General features: G+C 46.3%; 1 protein-coding gene across 1 annotated transcript in view; it reads left to right on the top strand.

Moving 5' to 3' along the window:
- The window catches only part of BEST4 (bestrophin 4), a 178,380-nt gene that overhangs the window by 144,424 nt on the left and 13,865 nt on the right, over positions 1-20,091 (top strand). Inside the window, exon 7 of the mRNA XM_069642787.1 lies at positions 4,999-5,079. Coding sequence (XP_069498888.1) covers positions 4,999-5,079 — 81 coding nt within the window. The remainder of the gene's footprint in view (positions 1-4,998; positions 5,080-20,091) is intronic.

Raw genomic sequence — 20,091 nt, 5'->3', positions numbered from 1 at the left:
AGGCAGTTTGCAAAATCTAGGCGGGACAGGATGATGGAGTTGACGGCAGAAAAACGGTGTGGATAGGTGAGGTAAGGGATGATACGCCTGAGAATCCGTATATGGAAGAAGCAGGTTTTAGATACTGTAGTGGTGTGTTGGTTGAGGGATAGGTTTGAGTCCAGTGTGCATTCTAGGTTTTTTACCACGTTGGAGATATGCCGATTTTTTATTCTTATAAAGGAAAGGAAAACTAAATCTTTGCCTTTTAAAGGGGGCAACTGGGATGTGGGATTACCGCTAACATTACATGATAAAGCAAAGAGAACCTCTTTATTTAGTAACAAGAGGCGATCTATATGCAAGATCTGGTGCTGTGGGTGGATAAAGGCCTGAGCTCCTAGTTATCAAGGTGAGGGGACATAGACATGGAACACCCATTAAACATTGATTATTATTGTAGGAAATCTTTTCACCAGCCTATGGCTAAATTACCAGTTTGAAAACACCTGCATTGAAATGTAAATGTCTACATAATTAAGATTTGTAGACTATATCCGAGCCTGTACCAGGCAGTATCGGGCCTAACAGCCATGTTGTAGGCCATGTTGTAGGCCCAAGCACAGCAAGGATGTATGTACTAATTGTACTAACCAGAAGGTATTATTTCATAACTCTGCTAGTGTGGTCGGTGGGAATACTCCAGGCTGCCATTAGCCTTGGAATTTAGTGTTCTGGGCAGTCTGCAAGCTACACAAACCAATTGCAGGCTATACTGGTTCTTATATCCTGCAGAATGTCCAATGAGAATCTCCATCAAACTTTCCAAACGTAAAAATAAAGCTTTATAGACCCAGCCCAACGGACGTACTGGGAGATATGTGCTCTGAAAACCGAGTTAAAGACTTGAGTGCAGCGAAGGCTTTTAACAAAGTTGACGGGCCCATAACTCCTGGTGCAGCCCGAGCGCAAGGTCTATAAAGCTTGTATAACCTGAATCGTTCTTCAAAATGTATGCTGTATATACAAGTATATAGAAGTTGGGAGGTTTTATCTGTTTTAAGTGGAAATTGCAAATCGTTTTTTTCTGCTGGTGTGCCTAACTATTGTCAGTAGTTTCCATGGCTTGTTGATAGCAATTGGCTGAGGGAGTCAGGGGTGCCTGTCCAATGTCTGTAGTTTTCCCTGGCTTGCAGTTAGTAATCCATAGGCCGCAGTTTGCTTTCACTCCCTCCGATTGGCCTGTGTCCTTGGTCACATGACCAGGAAACGCCATTCTTCACCGGTCCTCGCAGGGCAGAATTGCCTGTGCAGCCCTCGGCTAAGGGCAGCTCCCAAAGAAGCAGCTGCACTCCGTGTGCCCATGTTTGCATGGGACGCCTGACGCAGACAACCTACATGGACGGGTAAGGTAAGTGTGGTGTGGGTGAGGAGTACAGCCATTACTCGACTCCAAAAAAAACACTACTCTTATTTCCTGTTATCAAGCCTAATTGTGCAAGGTAGCCATTTTGGCACTCAGTCTAAGCGTGTAAAATAGCTATACTGTAAATGGAACCTAAATTACATACAGTAGCCATACTTCACGGCCAAATTGTTGGTATAGCTTTCTTATATGCCCCTGCTGCGCTATGAGATATGACTGCGTTACGCCCCATAGTTAGTCATTATATTCCGCACCATAGCTATTTGGTGTTGACTGTTGCCACACCCTGTAACTAGCCATCGTAAGGCGATACAGGCGGGAAGCACAACCATTACTGTGCTCCAGAAACCCAACCACTCTTATACTATTACTACTATGTAAACAGTATTAACACAGTTAAGTCTCTGAGTTGAATTGTGCTACCCTCCATAGTCAGCCATTGTGATACGCCTCATGGTTAGCCATTGTTATGAGAAGGAAATGTGTTGCACCTACATGTACACTGGGCGGCAGACATCATGCAGGGTTTACATTTAATTTGCACAAAATTAAATGTGTTGTGTCCAAATGTATTTTGGGGGAAGGAATTGTGTAACAACAGACATTTTAGGAAGATTAGCAATGTGTTTCATTTGGAAGGATCTGTGAAGAATAACCACGCGTCACATCCCGATAGAATTGTGAAGATTAGCCATGCGTCACATTTAGGTAGATTTGCAAAAAATAGCCATGCCTCACATCTAGATAGAATTGTGACGATTAGTCATGCGTCACATCTAGATAGAATTGTGACAATTAGTCATGCGTCACATCTAGATAGAATTGTGACGATTAGTCATGCGTCACATCTAGATAGAATTGTGACGATTAGTCATGCGTCACATCTAGATAGAATTGTGACGATTAGTCATGCGTCACATCTAGATAGAATTGTGAAGATTAGCCATGTGTCACATATAGGTAGAACTGTGAAGATTAGCCATGCGTCACATCTAGATAGAATTGTGAAGATTAGCCAAGGTGGTCTCTGATCAAGGCATGCTACTCTGATCTTCCTGGGAAATGATGTCATGAACTCCTTCACCCGGATGCAGTATCAAGTATGCTTGGGTTGGGCTTGCTCTTTTTTCTCTTGCACATATGCGCTATGCTCTCCAATCAGATGGGCTCTCTAGCATTCTGATATAATATAATTCAGCAATTCAAACCATAAACTACGACAGGACTACCCATCCCCCCGCTATAAACAACTACCCGGGACCTAGAATATTGGCCCACTGGAACTAATAACCGAGCTTCACTAACGGACCCTATTCCATCTCAAAAGAATACGCTAAGAATCAGGTGAGGAATCTGGCAAAGCAAGCTCCTGAAAGTGACATGGAGGTGCTGTCGCCTGGCACCAATACTCTAAACGCACACCAGATCAGGAACACTCTAACCCTCGCTGCATTTAACACTGCCAGTTCAGACACATCACTTACATCACGGCCTGATCTCTTGCTTGACCTTCGGGCTCACTGAGTAACGGTCTTCATAGCTAGGATGTACTTGTATGTCCAACAGAAGAGAACTGAAGTAAATGCAGCCTGAGAAGGTATCATCTTATAAGCAATCCACAGACCCAACAAGACACAAGGATGACCATAGTGGCTGTTGCTGGTCCCTGGGTCCAATGAACACCAGTCATCAAATCTAGCTAGGACTTAATTAATATAGAACAGAACTGGATGTAACTGTACAATGAAAAGGTATCTTCCAATAAACATTGGCAGACTCAACGAGACACAGGGACGACCATGACCATAGACCTTCAATTAGCTTAACCCAATAAAGATTAGTAATAGTGCAACTCAACACCGACGACACTGCCAAGCAGGGAAAGACAAACTCAAGCCCGGTAATCAGAACAAACTCTGCGCTAGACTGATAATCTCTCTCGGAGAACCAATGAGCTGATCCTCTAGAATAGACACGGTCAGCTCAGTTAGCACTGGAGGGTAATCTGAAATAGGGGCCTCCCACCAATCCGCACAGACACTCACACATACCGATATGCTCACTCTCTTCTAAACCAACAAACAATAGAATGCAACTATACCCCTCAATTAATTTCGGCCTAGCTGCACACATACCTACACACCTCCATGAACACCTCAACAGTCTTTACAACACAGCTATACCCCATGACACAAATCAACCTAGCTACACACATAACCTCATACACAAGCTCCATCACCACCAGAATGCAAACTCTGAGCTCAACGGCCTTGCTGCACACATTCTACTGACCTCACACAACCACCTCACCATGACTAGCATTAGAATGCAGCTACGAACCACGTAGACTCCACTGGCTGCACACATACTGAGTGCACACTTGCAGTATACTACCCTACTCTCTCCACTGACCTGGACTACTGTCCCCGAGGGAGTTCAACCCACGGAGCTTTGAGATCATACCAATAGTATATAAGGCGCTATGCAAATGCTCGATAGCATAACATAACAGTATAAAAGTCCACCTGGGTCCACCACAAAATTGGCTGTGGTTGCTCCCCCGCTGTTGGTAGCCTTGGAATGCAGCATTCAAAACAATATGCAGGATTTATAGGTTCTTATAACTTGAAGATTGTCCAATGAGAATGCTGTCCCAGCATTCCACGGGTTATAATTCATCAATAACCCCCTACAAATGGTGCTGCGATGGATTAGGGAGAAGGGAACTACACGTAGTCCCTTCTCCCTTTCCCTGGTGGCCATTGCCGTGACAGAGATGCGCCAGGAACACAGAGTGTTCCCAGTGCCGGTGAGGGACACCATGTAAGTGGTGCCGGTATGGGAGTAGGTCAGCGTTGTGGGATTTGGGGGCGAGAGTGAAGCGTGGGGGCACTTACCTGAATCCAGGCTGTGAAGATAGTGCCCTCCTGCTTCCGAGGAGGCTTGGAGCGGGGACTTTACCATGAGGTAAAGGCCCCGTTCCAAGCCTACGGATTGGCTGGGAGGATACCAGTCCCACCCATGTGCTAATAATCTGTGCAATTGACTTGTGTAGTGCCCTGAAAGATGTTTGACTTGATGTAGCATCATCTAAATATGACCGGGCAGTAACAAGCACTCCAGTTCCATCTTTGCTGCTTAATTCATGGGAGAGCCGGGTTGCAAGTTCATAGTCAGCACATCTGCATCACTAAGCAGGACATTAAGAATAGCACATACAGTATTAGTTGGGAAAATGTACCACAAAATGGCAAATACTGTGTAGAGTATTCCCCACCATAAACCCCAAACCACACGCAAATATGTAGCGCTAAACCAAGGCACCTTGAAAAGTTAACAATGTGTGCACAAAATCACAGCAGGATGTTCACAGGGCAATCCAACATACTGGAAAGGATGCCAGTAGGATGCTTAGAGTGAGGTACAGCCCACTATGAAGGCCTGCACAAGCACAGACCAGAGGCAATGATGGGGCATTGTAGTATAGCCGAACTGTGCCATCAGAGCTGCGAGGACATGGAAAATGATTGGAAAATAACTAATTTGTCCAGAAGTCATGTGAATAACATTTTTCTGATGTTTTTCTTCTCCAGGTCGCAGAGCAAATAATCAACCCATTCGGGGAGGACGATGATGACTTTGAAACCAACAAGCTAATCGACCGAAACCTGCAGGTAAGGTGAAGAGACAGTGCTAAACCTTCTCTTATGGGTTATAGATGAACCATAGCTGGAAACAGACATGCACCCAAATATAGAGGCTGGCGATCAAATCCAAAGTCTTGTTCAACATCAAACTTTGCTTGCCAGAAAGCCTGTAAGCGAGGTTTGCGGGTTTGTTGTCTTTGCTTGGAGGCTGTGTTGCTCATAGCATTGGCGCATTCCTGCTCGCTGTTCTCCAGCACGGGTCTTACATGGATTCACATGCTCATGAATATTCCCTGTCATCAAGCTGGAAATCTGCAGTAATATTAAACCTGTTTCGCTTTAAAGCTAAAAACTGCTCTTCACTTCCATTACCCACTGCAGTCATCTTTTCATTTCTTCCCTCATCTTTTATCGTCTCTTATATCATCTCATCTACCATTCTGCAATCCGCGCTCTCTGATCCCTTTCTCCCCATGACTCCATCTCCTCTTCGCTTTCCTCTCTTGGTTGGCTCTCCTTTCATTCCCAACTCAAATTTAACTTCCTCTCACTTGTCTTTAAATGTCTTCATGATCTTGCGCCTGCCTACCTCTCCTCCCTCCTTTCTTTCTACTCTCCCTCTCGCTCCCTGCGTTCTGCTGACCACTTCCTTCTCATCGTCCCTCCCCCTCCTTGTGCCCCTTCCCATTTCCGATCTTTTCAACTCCTTGCCGCTCTCCATTGGAACTCCTTACCTCTCCCTATCCGCTCTATCCCTTCATTCTCTTCCTTCCGCTCTTCCTTAAAATCCCACCTACTTCATCCTCCCTCCTGACAATTCTTTACTACTTCCTCCCTTTCTACCCCTACCACGGTTCTTAATGTTATGATCTCTGCAAATTGTTCTACTTACTGTTCACGATGATTTGACTCATGAGTTGTACCTTTTGCTTCTATTATATTCAAGTTGTTTTTGTGAAGCGCTTTGGATTAAAGCGCTATATAAAATTAATAAATACAAGTAAATACAAATACAAATCTTGGGTCATACTACCCCAGCCAATGATATTCATCCTTCTTAGCCCCACCTCTGGTAGCCATCTTCAGATTAGGTTGCACACGTAAATTGGTAGTAGGATCCAAGAAGAGCAATGGAGAGGAAGTAAGGATGGTTTAAATGTGAATCCATGTGAGACCCATGCTGGAGAACAGGAGTTACAGGTAAGTAACTTGTTCCTTCTCCAGCATGGGTATTACATGGATTCACATGCTCATGAATACGATTACACAGCAGTACATATACATAAACACGGGTGGTGGCAAGGCTCAACAAAAGCAATACACTTACCCCCGGAACAGACTCACTGCATGCAAACAGGTTGCAAAGCACAGCTCCTCCCTGGAATCCCTGTCGATGCAGTATAATCTTATAAGGATGAGGGTGGACCTCCATGTAGCAGCCCTGCAGATACCTAGCAGGTGGACACCAGAAAGAAATACTGGAGTAAATGAGATGGCTCTGGTGGAGTTGGCTCTCGGCCGGCCTGGCAGCGGTCTGTTGGCCAGATGATGGCAATTCATGATACAGCCAGAGAGACACCTGGAGAGGGAAGACTTTGATAGGGCTTTCTCTTGTCCCATAGCTCCAAAAGTAATAAAAAAGCAGAGAAGTCTTTTGAAAAGGTTTGGTGCGTGCAAATTAGAACTTCAAGGCATGCGAAACATCCAGTGAATGCAAAGACCTTTCTGCGGATGATGACATGTTTACGGGGAAAACTGGTAAGACCAGAGGTTCATTTAAGTGAAAATCTGATGGGACGAATGAGTTCGCAGAACCACAGTGGATTGGTGGAAAGACAAATACGGAGGCTTAGATGAGATAGGCTTGATTTCCCCAACATGCCTGGCTGTGGTGATAGCCACCAGAAGGCAGTCGTCCAAGACAGAAATGTTAAAGATGCGCTATTTATAGGTTCAAACGGAGGATTCATTTATCTTGACAGAACCACATTCAGCTCCCAAGCCAGAGCCGTAGCCGGAGCCTTCACAGGAGGGAACGTTCTGAAGGAGCCCTTGAGGAACTCCTTCACCAGCTTGTGAGACCACAGGGAGAGCTTGCCCAGAACCCAAGTATATTGGGATATGGCCGTCAGGTGCACCTTAATAGACGCATGGGAAAGGCCAGACTTATCAAGTGAAAGTAGGTAAGGCAGAAGTGTGAATGACACCACACTGTAAAGCACTCCCACTTGTGCTTGTAGCAAGAGAGGTCTAATGATACTCTGGCCATGACTAAAATGTTCGTGCATTCTAGAGGCAGCGAGAAGTGTCCAAATTCTAGGGCCACAGGAGCCAGGCTGCTAGGCTCGGAGATGCTGGGTCTGGTGCAGGATTGACCCACTTTCCCTGGAAAGTAGGTCTTGTAGAGGAGGCCGTCTAACGGCTGGAACCACTGACCGATGGAGAAAGTCTGGATACCAGATCTGCCTGGGCCACGCCGCCACATTAGGCAGTGTCGTAACACAAAATGTGGGGGCCCCCCTGCGAGCTGTGCTGAGGGGGCCCCCCCATCTCGGCAACAATTCACGGTTGTGCCACACGCTGGGCCGGCCTAGATTATCACGCTTGCACAATACGCATGAACGTGCTGCTGAAGGGTATGGCGCACACTGTACTAGGAGAAAGATATAAATATGTGTTTTAATGCAATATACAGCACACTTTCTGAGAATAATTGGCCAAAAAGCCAGAGTGTTTGCAATTGTTTTGTAGGGTAACACCAATCCAATATATGCAAGTCACCAACGGTGCACAGGAACATTAATGCGTTGCTATTAAAAATGCCATGCCACATTGAAAACATGTCCCACTGGCTGCACAATGTATACCAGTGTAGACGCGTTATGAAATTACAGTAAAGCATGCCAGGCCACATTTATACAGACCTAGAATGGATGCACAAAAATGCCAGTCGAAGCAGTAACACTCATCAAGAAGAGAGCACACATTGAAGCCCGGGTCTCTGCTGCCTCGAACAACACGGCCAAACTCTTTAAAATCTTCATGGAACTGGTCAATCCTGTTGCGGTGTCCACCTCTCCGGTTCCCTCCCAGGCCCTCTGTATGGCTCTGGCCTCTCACTTCTCAGCTAAAACTCAGGACATCCTGTCCACTATCTCCTCTTCCTCTCCCTCTTCCTCTCTCAGCCCCCTTTTGGCCATCTCTACCTCTCCTCCTCCTTTCTCCTCTTTCTCTCTGACAACACCTGACAAGGTTTCTAGACAAGTCCGATCCATGAAAGTGTCGTCCAAACAGGTGCTCCCCTGCTCCTCCAGAACCATCAAGGGCCATATTGACACCCTCGCTGCACCTTGGCCAATTTCTGTAATCACGCTTTCACCTCTGTAACGTTCCCCTCTCCCCTTAAGCACTCCCTTGAGCACCCACTCCTCAAGAAGCAGTCTGCCGATCCTACCTGTCCGGCAAACTATCGCCCAATCTCCATCACACCTTTCCTGGGAAAGCCCTTGGAAAAATGCTGGCCATCTCACAGCTTACTTTCCACGTTGAATCTGTTGGTTGTCCCCATGACCATAAGTCTAGCTCCAGAGCTGCCAGAGGCACGGAAACATCTCTCATGAATACCTGTGATGATCTGCTCTCTGACTTTGATTCCAGCATTCCTTCTGTCCTAATCCTCCGTGATCTTTCCTCGACTTTCGACATAGTCAACCAAGCCATCCTGATCAATCGACTACGTGAGAACCTGGGCATCACGGATCAGGGTCTGGAGTGGCTGACCTCCTTCCTCTTGGACTGCCCCTCCCAGGTCCAACTTGGTCCCTTTTTTTCCATCACCTCTCTCTCTCTTCCTGTGGCATTCCCCAGGGCTCTATCCTCTCACCCTGGTTTTTCAACCTCAATTTGGTCCCTTTGGCCCACCTGATCTCTACCTCTCCTCTAACTTTCAGTGTTATGCGAATGACACTTAGCTTTCCTTCAGGCTCCTCTCATCTCTTGCTCATTCCTGACTGTCTATCCGTGATTCAGGATTAGTGGACTTCCAACGATATCGACGTTAGTGCCATTAAGATGGAGATCTTCTCATTGGGACCCCTGCCCCTGCTTTCCCTCTCTCACTCTGGCCACCCACCTTAGGCCCTCTTCCTTCGGCTTCCTGCGAGGCAAAAAACCTTTTGTGTCATCTTCGACTCTACTTTCTCTTTCTCTCCTCGCATCTCAGACGTCTCCAAGAGGTCCCACTACCTGCCAGCTGCTCCTCCTCAAAGGGACTCTTCCCTTTCTCACTTTCCCCCAGAAGCTCACTGTCTCCAGAGCCCTGTTTCTCTCTAGGCTGGACTACTGCAACAGCCTCTTTCTCAAGCTACCTTCCTCTACTCTCCGCCCTCTGCAACTTATCCAGAACAGGACAGCGAGACTTGTCCTTGGCCAGGGATCATTTCTCTACAGCCCTGAAATCTCTCCACTGGCTCTCGGTGGTTGCAAGAATAAAGTTCAAGGCCCTCTGCATTGTCCACAAGGCTTTCTGGGTCGGGCCCACACTACAACCAACGCTCTCTTCCAAAATACCTTTTTTCTCTAGCCCTTCCACCGGCTACCTCCAACTCTCTAAGGGCTAGATACTTCTTCAGGCAGAGGGTTGGGGTGGTAGATCTCTCTCTTCTGCAGATGCCTCCCTCTGGAATGGCCCCCCTAACCCTCTCAAACTTTAGCGGACCACCTGATGTCTGGAAGCAGCTCAAAACGTTCCTCTTCTCCTCTGCTTTTGCTCTCTCCCTCCCCTGCTGACCTACCTGACCTACCTGTCTGCTGTACCAACTGGTTGCTTGGCTACCCTCAGGGTCTCATTGAGTCCAGGCTCTTTCTTGATCAGTCACCCTTGCACTGCCGATGGCCTACCATGCACTTAAGGACTGTAACTGTAAGCCTACAGTCCCTTGTTCTCCTTGCACTACCCAGAGCTGCACTGTCCTGGCTGCACTCACTCAGAGCATTACAGCCCTGTTTTCTCCGCCCTTCTTCCTTGCACTCCCCCCTCCCTTTTCCCTTGCATTTCTCATTCTCGCACTTGCACGATTTGAATGACACAAGGCCTAGTAAGATCATTTGTCTTGTCATTCCCTCTCTCTTCACTCCATTGCTTGTCGCGCCAAGAATCACTTGTGTACAGGTGTGTTATAATAGACTTCTATCATATCATTTTATCACAGATGCTCAAATAAATATACAATGCTGCAGTAAGAAATGGCTAGACTGGCAGCACCCAAATGCCAATCTAGCCAGGTAATTACACTTAGCAGGACTGCTTTATCAGAAATGCCCAGTTAAAAAAAAGTCATACCAAATTGAGGAATAACTAGACTGGCTGCACCAAAATGCCCCTCTAGCCACTAATACCACATATCATGCCTGCTTAGCCTGGACATGGACAACCATTGTTATTTATCGCACAATCCCACCTACCACACATGCCCTCTCCCTCCCATGCCCTACCCCAACCTCGAAAATCAGCTCCTTGGCCAAGAATTACCTTCACGTCCCTCCTCCTTGTCCTAGAGTTTACGTTTGAGGCTCCTGGCCTCATAGGTAAGTACTGGGATGGGAAAGAGTGGGATTAGGAGTAATGAAGATACAGGTAGCTAAATCAGGCATTACCTCCATGTACCTCTACCTCACCCCTGTGCTTGTGTATGAGGCAAGTACTGCCTCATACACAATAACAGGGACAAGGAAGAATAGGGCTAGGATTAATGACGATTACCAATAAGTAATTAAGGCATTACACACAAGTAGGGTCTTAACAATATTCAGTTGACTGGGCTGCAGCACTCACCCCCAGTAATTTTGGGCTATGTTGACTCAATCTGGCTGACCTTCAGAGCAGTTGCCGGACAGAAAAGGACACCGATGTTAAACGGCACCTGGGGTTATCAAGGGCCAAGCAGTTACTAACGTAAAGCATTTCACTGTTAGTACCTGCATTCAAATGCCAAATCTTTTAGGCAATTGAAATTGTGATGTGTGTTTAGCTCTTTCATGCCAGCAAATTGATTGAAAGTGTAGAAAGGGAACAGGTGACCGTTCATTCTCACAACAGTTCATAAGTGGTTGCTTTCACACTTAAAGGAGAGAGTTAACTGCTTGTAACATTGAAGCTGCACTAGAATAGTCTCATTAAAATGCGTAAAGAAGTTAGATGCTCCCACACAAAAAAGTTTGCCTCCTCCACCACCCGTGAAGTTAGCGGCTCCCCCAACATTTGAAGCATCAGCCCCCTGAAATGTAGGTTTTGTTGCGCTCCTGAGCACAAGCACAAACACCTGTCATGATCTCTGCTTCCAAAAGATCAGGACTTGCCCGACTCCCTTGGAAGCAGACCCATAACCCCGGTTCCGAGTGCCAGCCAGTCCCAATTGGGACCTTTTGGACCCTGTCCTGGCGCCAGTGGCACCAGGCTCATAAAGATGCCCAGTCCCAGCGCTGGAAGCGCCGGGCTCATAATGCTTGGGTGGACTTACCTGCAGCATACCATGCTGCTTACTTACCTGCCAGTTGAACCCCTGATCCTCTTCTGTTTGGGACTACTTTTCCTGTTGGGTGGGGCAGGAGCCACTCCCTAGGTTCAGAACACTGGAACTCTTCTGGAAAGCAGGAACTCTTTTCTTACCTAGGCGTGGCTGTGGAAGGAGACACCTAAGCACTACAGGAGGCTATTTAAACCACACCCGATGGATGAATCTTGCTTTGCGTTATTCTGCATTCTCTGCAGCAGAACGCTCATCGTGTCTTCTGCTTCTGATCCTGGGCCTAAGGGAACAAAGGCTTACCATCCTGGAATCCAGTCTTCAGCAGCACCTGTAAAGACAAAGAAAGAACAGGTTAGCACTACGGTCTTCAGTGGCAGCGCATCTCTTACCTAGTCCATCGGCTGTCACCAACGCCTCGTGCTGCATTCCGGCATCTGAAAGACAAAGGCTTACCTACTCTTCGCATGCTCCGGAGGTCTTCGCACTGCATTCCGGCATCTGAAAGACAACAGCTTACCAGCTCTTCGCACGCTCCGGAGGCCTTCGGCACTGCATCCCGCATCTGAAAGACAAAAGAAGGTGCGTTTAAAGACATTGGGCAACTTTATTACTCACGTGCCATTACTCCTTCCCACGCCGAATCCAGTGGGTATTCCAGCACCCTTCAGCTTCTCTAAAGCTCCGAACTTGTACCTGCAAGATAAAAGGGACAGTTAGTGCGCATCGTGAAGCAGGCTACAAGCGCTTACTTACGTGCTTCCAGGCGCTTCTATTCCTCACGCGGGTTCGATCCTCAACTCTCATCAGCCCGCCATCCGCCATCTCCGGAACCCTGCAAAACAAGAGATATCATTACAAAAGACTTTTAAGACATTTGAAGTGCCCAGAACTTACCGTTCGTGCAGTTAACGACGGACAGCAGTCCTCTGAGGTCAAGAGGCCTGCAGCCTTATCCAGTGAAGAAACTGGTTACGGCTCCCTGCCCCGAGGCAGATGGAGAGCTCGGCGTTCACTTACCTAAGGTGAGGGCGTTAACCTTTGGGGTTCTACAGGAGAAGAGAAAGGGAAGAGGAGAGAGGCACCCAATAACCCCAGTTCATTAATCCCATATTTTCTATGTGCAGACATCTTACTCTTCGAGTCAGACATACAGTGCACAGAGGTCCAGCCCAAAGAGCCAACCGTGTGTTACACATCACCTTTGAAGATACGGCATTCACCCAGTCAAGACCGGCGACTCTGCGGGAATCAGGTGAGCATTACAACACCATTCACCATATACACGCATGCACACCAGCCATCCTTACATTTAAGTGTGCACCCTTTCAACATGCAGGCTCACCCAGGCAGCCACCCATACATTTAAGTGTGCACCCTTTCAACATGCAGGCACACCCAGGCAGCCACCCATACATTTAAGTGTGCACCCTTTCACCATGCAGGTACACCCAGGCAGCCACCCATACATTTAAGTGTGCACCCTTTCACCATGCAGGCACACCCAGGCAGCCACCCATACATTTAAGTGTGCACCCTTTCTCCGTACACGCACACACGCACACCCAGTCACCCATACATTTGTGTGCACCCTTTCACCATACACTCACACACACGTCATGGGGTTGAGGGAAGCCCTATTACTTCAAAAAGAAATTGGGCCTCAGTATAAATTTGCCGGTCCGGTAACAACGGTACCGGTAAGCTTGCCGGTACTGTTGTTACCAGACCGGCAAACTATGAGTTCTGCTCGAGGGTGCCTGCCCGCCCGCCAGGTCTGACCTGGCGGGTGTACTGGCACCCGCGAGCAGAGCATGTCGGGTGCACCGGCACCATTCTGAATGGTGCTGGTGCATCCGATCTCCTCATTCCTATTGAACCCTATGGGGATCAAATGGGAATGAGGAGCATTTTTTTCTGCTGCCCGCAAATGGGCAATTACCAGGTCCGCCGGGGCCGTAATGACACGGTAATTGCCCATTCGCGGATGCTGGAAAAAAGCGCAAGTTTGGCGGCAGCCTGCCGGTTTTACCGGCAAGGCTACAGCCAAACTTTTAATGAGGCTGATTGTTTCTTTTTGAAGTCACTCTGACTTCATAAAGACATTATTTCTGTTACAGAAATAATTTCTTTATGAAGGCAAAGTGATTTAAAAAAGAAATACAACAAAAAAGATTTTGAAAAAAATAATTGTTTTCATTTTCTTTCAAGTGGGGCCCCCTCCCAGGACATGTGCTAGCGGGCCCCCCCCGCACCGCGGGGGCTGCGGGGGCTCCTGTTACGCCAGTGACATTAGGGATTATTTTACAGCAGAAATGTAATCTGCAGCAATGCGTAGATGAATAGGCCCTCCCAATGGAATGTGAAGGTGTCTCCTAGAGTTGGTGTTGGCCGCCGTCACAAAGAGGTTGCTCTCAGGGTGACTCCACTCACTAAAGAGAAGGGACACTTGAGCTTGCTGGAGTTCCCACTTGTGGCAGCACTGCAGCTCTCTGCTGAGCAAGTTTGTCATCGTGTTGTGAATGCCTGCCAAGTGAAACGGAACAAGAAATATCTGCTGAGCAATGGCCCCGTTCCATAGTTTCTGTGCCTACAGAGAGAGATTGGGAGAGCGAGTCCTGCCCTGCTTCCTGACGTAAAACATGCCAGTCATGTTGTCCGTGAAGACATGGGCCACTTTCCCTTGTAGTTGAGGCATGAAGAAATTTAGTGCCCAGAATACTGCCCGCATTTCGAGGACATCGATGCGCAACCCTTTTTCCTCCGGAAGCCAGAGTCCTCTTGCGTAGATGTCGCCCATGTGGGTGCCCCAACCTTCCAGAGAGGTATGGGTTGTGAATGTCACCTCACGAGTAGGCGTCTGAAAGGGCGTGCCCTATGAGGGGAGGGTGAATGGACCACCAGTGCATGGCTTGACAGAAGGCCGGATTGAGGTCGATCTTGTGGTTTCATGAGCCTGTGATTTGTTTCCATCTGGCAACAAGAAACTCTTGAAGGGGACTCATCTGTAGTCTGCAATGAGGATCCAGATGGATGCAAGAGGACATCATCCCCAACAGGGACTTGATGCACCGGACTGTTGCTATCTGGGCTGCAGATAGCCGTTGAACCTTTCCCAGGATGGCTGTTATCCTCTCCTCAGATGGAGTAGGTAGACAAGATACCATGTTGAGGCGGTTTCAGGAACTCTCAGCAATGTTCCAGAGTCCTGCCACCACACTCCCAGTTGGGGAGAGTACCTTGGTCCCCATTGATCCATCGTCTACCATGGCGGCTGGGAGATCGAGGCCAGACGAGCCGGGGGTCCCGATGCTAGTTCGCGTCATCCACATTTACGGCTCGGGTGCAGTATTCACTCACACTGTAGGGTCCTTTCCTCTAGCGTTGGTGTGCGTCAGGCTGGAAAACCCTTGAATTAAGAGTCATTATTTAAGTCTACTGAGAAAGGGAAACTCTGTTCTTGCACCGGTTATTGTTGCTGTTTCACAGCAACCCTTAAGCTATCAAAACCTTCTCAGAGATCTTCTTAGGTATCGTGCTTCCTTTGGCTTTTCGTTTTGGTTTAGGTGTTTAGATTTGAGACTGGGCTTACGTTATCTTAGGGTAACCTTAACAGACACCAGGTTCAAGACAGAACACCAGTGACACCCAGGTAAGCCTTGCTGCCTCCTGTGTATGTGTCCTGGTATATTTTACACCTGTCTGTGGAATATTCACCAATATACTTGTCGCCCCTTTACAGCTCCTGTTGCTGGGTTCCTTCTCCACCGTTGTCCGGAAGGGGGTATGTCAAGTAGCACTCCTGCCCTTAAGAAAGTGCATTGTCGGGTTGTATGCTTTCCAGCAGTCTGGCTATTGTGGGGTTTGAGTGCTATCACGTCCGTGGCTCATGAGGACCTTGATTTTGTGATCAAGAATTTGCGGTCTCCCAGGAATAGTGCGTTCTGAGACAGAACCACACAGGATTTCGAATACTTAGGGCCGAATGGTCTCCATGGTGTGCCGCACAGCTAGGTCATGAGAGCGGGAGCGGACCACCCAATCGTCTAGATAGGAATAGCAGTAGACTCACTTGCAATGAAAGTGCAATACCACCGAAGCCAAGCAATTGGTGAAAACCTTTGGGGCCAACTTTAGGCTGAATGGTTGTCTTGATATGGGCAAAATCTTCCTCGGGGCCAGCCCTTTGAGAGCAAAAATACCCAATTCAGCCCAAAATACAGGTTCTATTGTGCTGAGCAGTGATCTCATGCTAGTGACAAATGACACCCTCAAAGTTTTAGCATATTTATTCTAAGCAGTGAATTTCATATACATTTGGGATTCAAGTTAAAGAATATTACAAAGCATAAACTTAGAACAATGCACAATATAGTGAAACATGGAACTTAGATAAACATAGAGAAACATAGAGAAATATAGAGAAACATAGAGAAACACAGTCTTACGTCCCTTTAATCAGCACTGGGAGACCTTGGCTTTTCATAAGCTAGCTGTAAAAACAAGCCCCGCTCAGAAAAACAATGCTGGAGGACACCGTGAGAGCCAATTCCGGGCACTTGACCGTGCATGAATCAAGTCCACAGGACGATCTCCCCCCGAGTCATGTGTGCATGGATATTTTATAATCTCGTGCTGTAAGTCACCATGACGCACAGTTCCAGAACTTTCCCTGTGCAACTGGCTCATGGAAAAAACCCAACTCTCTCTGAGAGGCACCCTGCTCGCTCCTACCCCTCCCTGGTTCCCATCTGCGCTGGCTGAGGAATGTCTTATCAGTACCTTCCCAGAGAAAAGGAAGATTAGCTTGGAGCCAGGGCTACCGTTAGTGAGGCTGAATATTCTAAGGGAAGCAGGGATGTATTAACCCCATCTGCAAGCTCTAAAAGGCATGCACTCATAGCTTAGTGTTTATAGCGCTTAAGACTGGCTATCTAAGCGCTATATAGGTGCCATAATGTTCCAAACACTCCAAAAATACCTATTAGGTACAGAGCTAGGGGCCCTCTCCCTGCCTTAACAATGCATAATGTGACCTATTTCATACTAGGCCTGCATATTCCTTGTAGCTCACTACTGCATAATGGAAGTGCTACAACAGACTACTGTCAGCATTTTTAGCACATACTTTGAATACACTATTGGCTTTCAGCGGCTAATGCTGTCATCTAAAGCCCTGATTGGCAAGGTTGCAATTTCGTGTATCACTACATTCCACCCCTATTCAACGTTTGTGCGACAAATGCTGACTAATACCTATCAATATAGTATTTAGTGCAGTGATAAAGACCTTGGGGCTTTGCAAGAGGTTTAAGCAAACTATCTTCTAGCGGTTAGTTAGCGTGGCATGCAAGGTAAAACACTACCTAAACAAAAATGTACACAAAGTGAACAGTGACATATACCCTTGCCAAAACCTGGCCTACACAAAAATATCTACACAAAGTGAACATGGGCATTTACTCTAGCCAAAACCTGGCCTACACAAAAAATACCTACACCAAGTGAACAGTGACATATACCCTTGCCAAAACCTGGCCTACACAAAAATAAATACCTACACAAAGTGAACATGGACATTTACTCTAGCCAAAACCTGGCCTACACAAAAATACCTAAATCAATTTTGTATAACTGATTGTCAGTTAAAAAGCAGCATGCAGTTAAAATGTCAAGGCAATCCAGTGTAGTCTAATCTACAATGCACTATTGCATTTATTTATGGTTACCAATTCTAAAACCTGGCAGCATTTCACTCTAAGGGCCTACCTCCCCCTGATCCCAGGGCATTCAAGCGTGACTATGGGCTGTGTGACTAGACACTTCCCCCAGGTAGGTGGAACCCAACCAGAAACCATCTAATTTCATGAGCAAGGTGAACCCATGGGCACCAGGTTATCTAAATAAAAACAATTCTACTAATTTACATCAAAGCATGGCATGTGTTATTCATGCAATCAAAAGCAAGCAATTCAATCCATATGTATGCTGGTAACTGTAGCTCTGCGTGCCAGTGTGTGGAGGATGGTCGCCCCCACCCAGTAAAAAGCCAACACCTGCTGATCAAACAATGTTTGCCATACAATGCATCGTGTGTATTTAGCAGTCTTGTTGACCTGCCCTATGGCAGACAAAAATGTCTTCCTACCTAAAATTCTGCCATCTTCAGTGGTTGTCAATACTTGTAGCAGTGTTGGGCGTATCAATGGGCCCCACCAGGCCAGAAGTTCTATAGCAGAGCTGGCATCAGAACCCATAGTGGCTAGCTTATTGTGCACAGTTTCTATGTCCCAAGCATATAAAGCTCCTGCAATTAATGAATCTAGCTCCCTAGCTACGCGCACTCTAGCGATGGGCCATACAAATGGACTCCATTTGTAGCAGCTTGGTAGTACTAAGGAAACATTGCCTCATGATAAATCTATGTCTAAGTGTATCACTGTAATTATGGAGGTGTGCATTACCAGCCTACAATTTACATGTTGCCTTACTACTGGAAAATCTAACATGTTCACAGTGTCTACCTATTGTGACTTGGAGAATACTCTTCTTCAAGTGGGATATCTACCATATACAATAATAACTTTAGCCACAAACACCATACTACTATCCGGCAGTGGCTGTTTCATCACACCATGGTAAAATGCATTAGTCAAGTTATAGTCCATAAAATCTTGGCGAGAACACTCGCTGCAGTTCTTGGTCAGAAAAACATCACATTAAACAAATTAAACAAATCGTATCCATTCAGTGACAAAAGATGCCCGACAATGTGCCAGGCCAGTACACTAGCGATTCCATGTGGATACTCATTTGTAGCGCTTTTCCAAAGAATTATTCCAAATGTCTAGAATCAAAAGGTGACTCTTTGCATTAGTGTGCTGGAGACAGCTGTCCCCACAAAAACATGAAACTGGTTGGTTTAACAAAAACCGTGTCACACTCTGTGTCATAAAATCAAACATCAAGTCAGTCATGGTTTCATTTACCTGCCTTAAGCTGGCTGTAAAAGTATCCAGTGTTTCAAAGATTACCATTTCAAATTATAGCTCACACACTTGGCAGCATTACTTCAATTAAGAATCTTAACCTACGCACAGGTGACTTTGATGTGCGCACTCATCTTATCTCAAAATAAATTACGCTCCTGCTTGCATAATTCTGCTGCCCCAACAATTCATAAATCATTCTCCTGCCTACGTGCAATGTAGAATATTTTTTTTTTCAAAAAACAAAACATCTCTGGTTAAAGCAATTCAGTTGGAAGAGTAAAACCATTTCGTTTTTTCAGATTCATCTCAACAGTGCATTTAAAAACCATTTTTCAATGTGTTAGCATTCAATTGCTGTGTCACACAGCTGTTTGTGGTGCCTGATGTTACAGTCCACAATTCATTGTCCATAGTCCTTTAAACAAGAAAGGGCAAGTCATGTCAATTAAGTTATTTCCAGCAACTGAATCATTTGAATGTGTAGCATCAAATATTTGATAATTAGCCAAGTCTGCACCGTGCCAGTTCAGCAGAAGTTATTACTCTGTTGGACACCTTTCGCAGGTTGCAGAACAAATAGCAGCATTGAGTGCGGTGCAGGACACGTTTAAAGTTGAAATAGCATGTCGCAGTGGCTCGCTTTCTCTGAGAATGCGTCTGTTTCCTTAATCAGTGTCACCCGGCATTTGCACACGTCTACCCCCCAATCTATTTCTTGGTTATTTGCCTAGGCAAAATACAAACAGAAATGTTAGGATTTCATCAAAACTTCAATATCATTATTCTTCATGTTAGGATGTCATCAAAACTTCAATATCAGCGTTATCCACCCCTTCCCATAATACCACCCCCATCTTCAAAAAGTCTCATCAGGTAACTACACACTTTATCATTGCTACTGCAATTATTTATCACTCTTCTGCATGTTTCTGGGGGCTTATTTACACTCAACCATACGGGGTGTAACTGCCTAATCACAAACTCATTTGTGCAATGCGATCATAGTTGGTCAATGGTACCTCAGACTGATCTGTGCTTTTACAAAGCCATATAATAAGTACCCAGGTCGCACAATGCTTTTCTTTTTTCACCAAAGCGATCACCAATGCCAGGCGCCAACTTGCTTCCAGTGTCTCATGATCTTGATTTAGTTTGCCCTGCTGGCATCACTCCATTTTTCAAAGGTAAAGTCTTTCAGTCCAATACCGCCTACAGTTGTACAAGCAGCAGCTGTTTATTTTTCTTTTCCATACAGGCAGTGTCTTTCAAGCCTCTGGTTTTTTCACTTGTCATTTTTTCAAAGGGTGTTTGCTGTTTCTTGAACCACCCCTTTGAGTGCGATAGTCTAAGTCAGTTTCTTTTGTTGCTTCAACAAATCATTCATTCTTGCACTAAGCCGTGTGGCTTCTGGATCATGGCTAATGTGCAGTGTTCATGTTGTCCTTCAAAGCCCTGCTCTGCATGTTGTCTCTTGCAAAACGGCTAAGCACTTTTGTCAGTTTTGCTTCCATCTGGAATGCCAT

The sequence above is a fragment of the Ambystoma mexicanum genome, chromosome 1q, assembly GCF_040938575.1.
Source record: "Ambystoma mexicanum isolate Mex_15411 chromosome 1q, UKY_AmexF1_1, whole genome shotgun sequence".
Classification (NCBI taxonomy): Eukaryota; Metazoa; Chordata; class Amphibia; order Caudata; family Ambystomatidae; genus Ambystoma; species Ambystoma mexicanum.
This window is presented reverse-complemented; position numbering and strand designations above follow the sequence as displayed.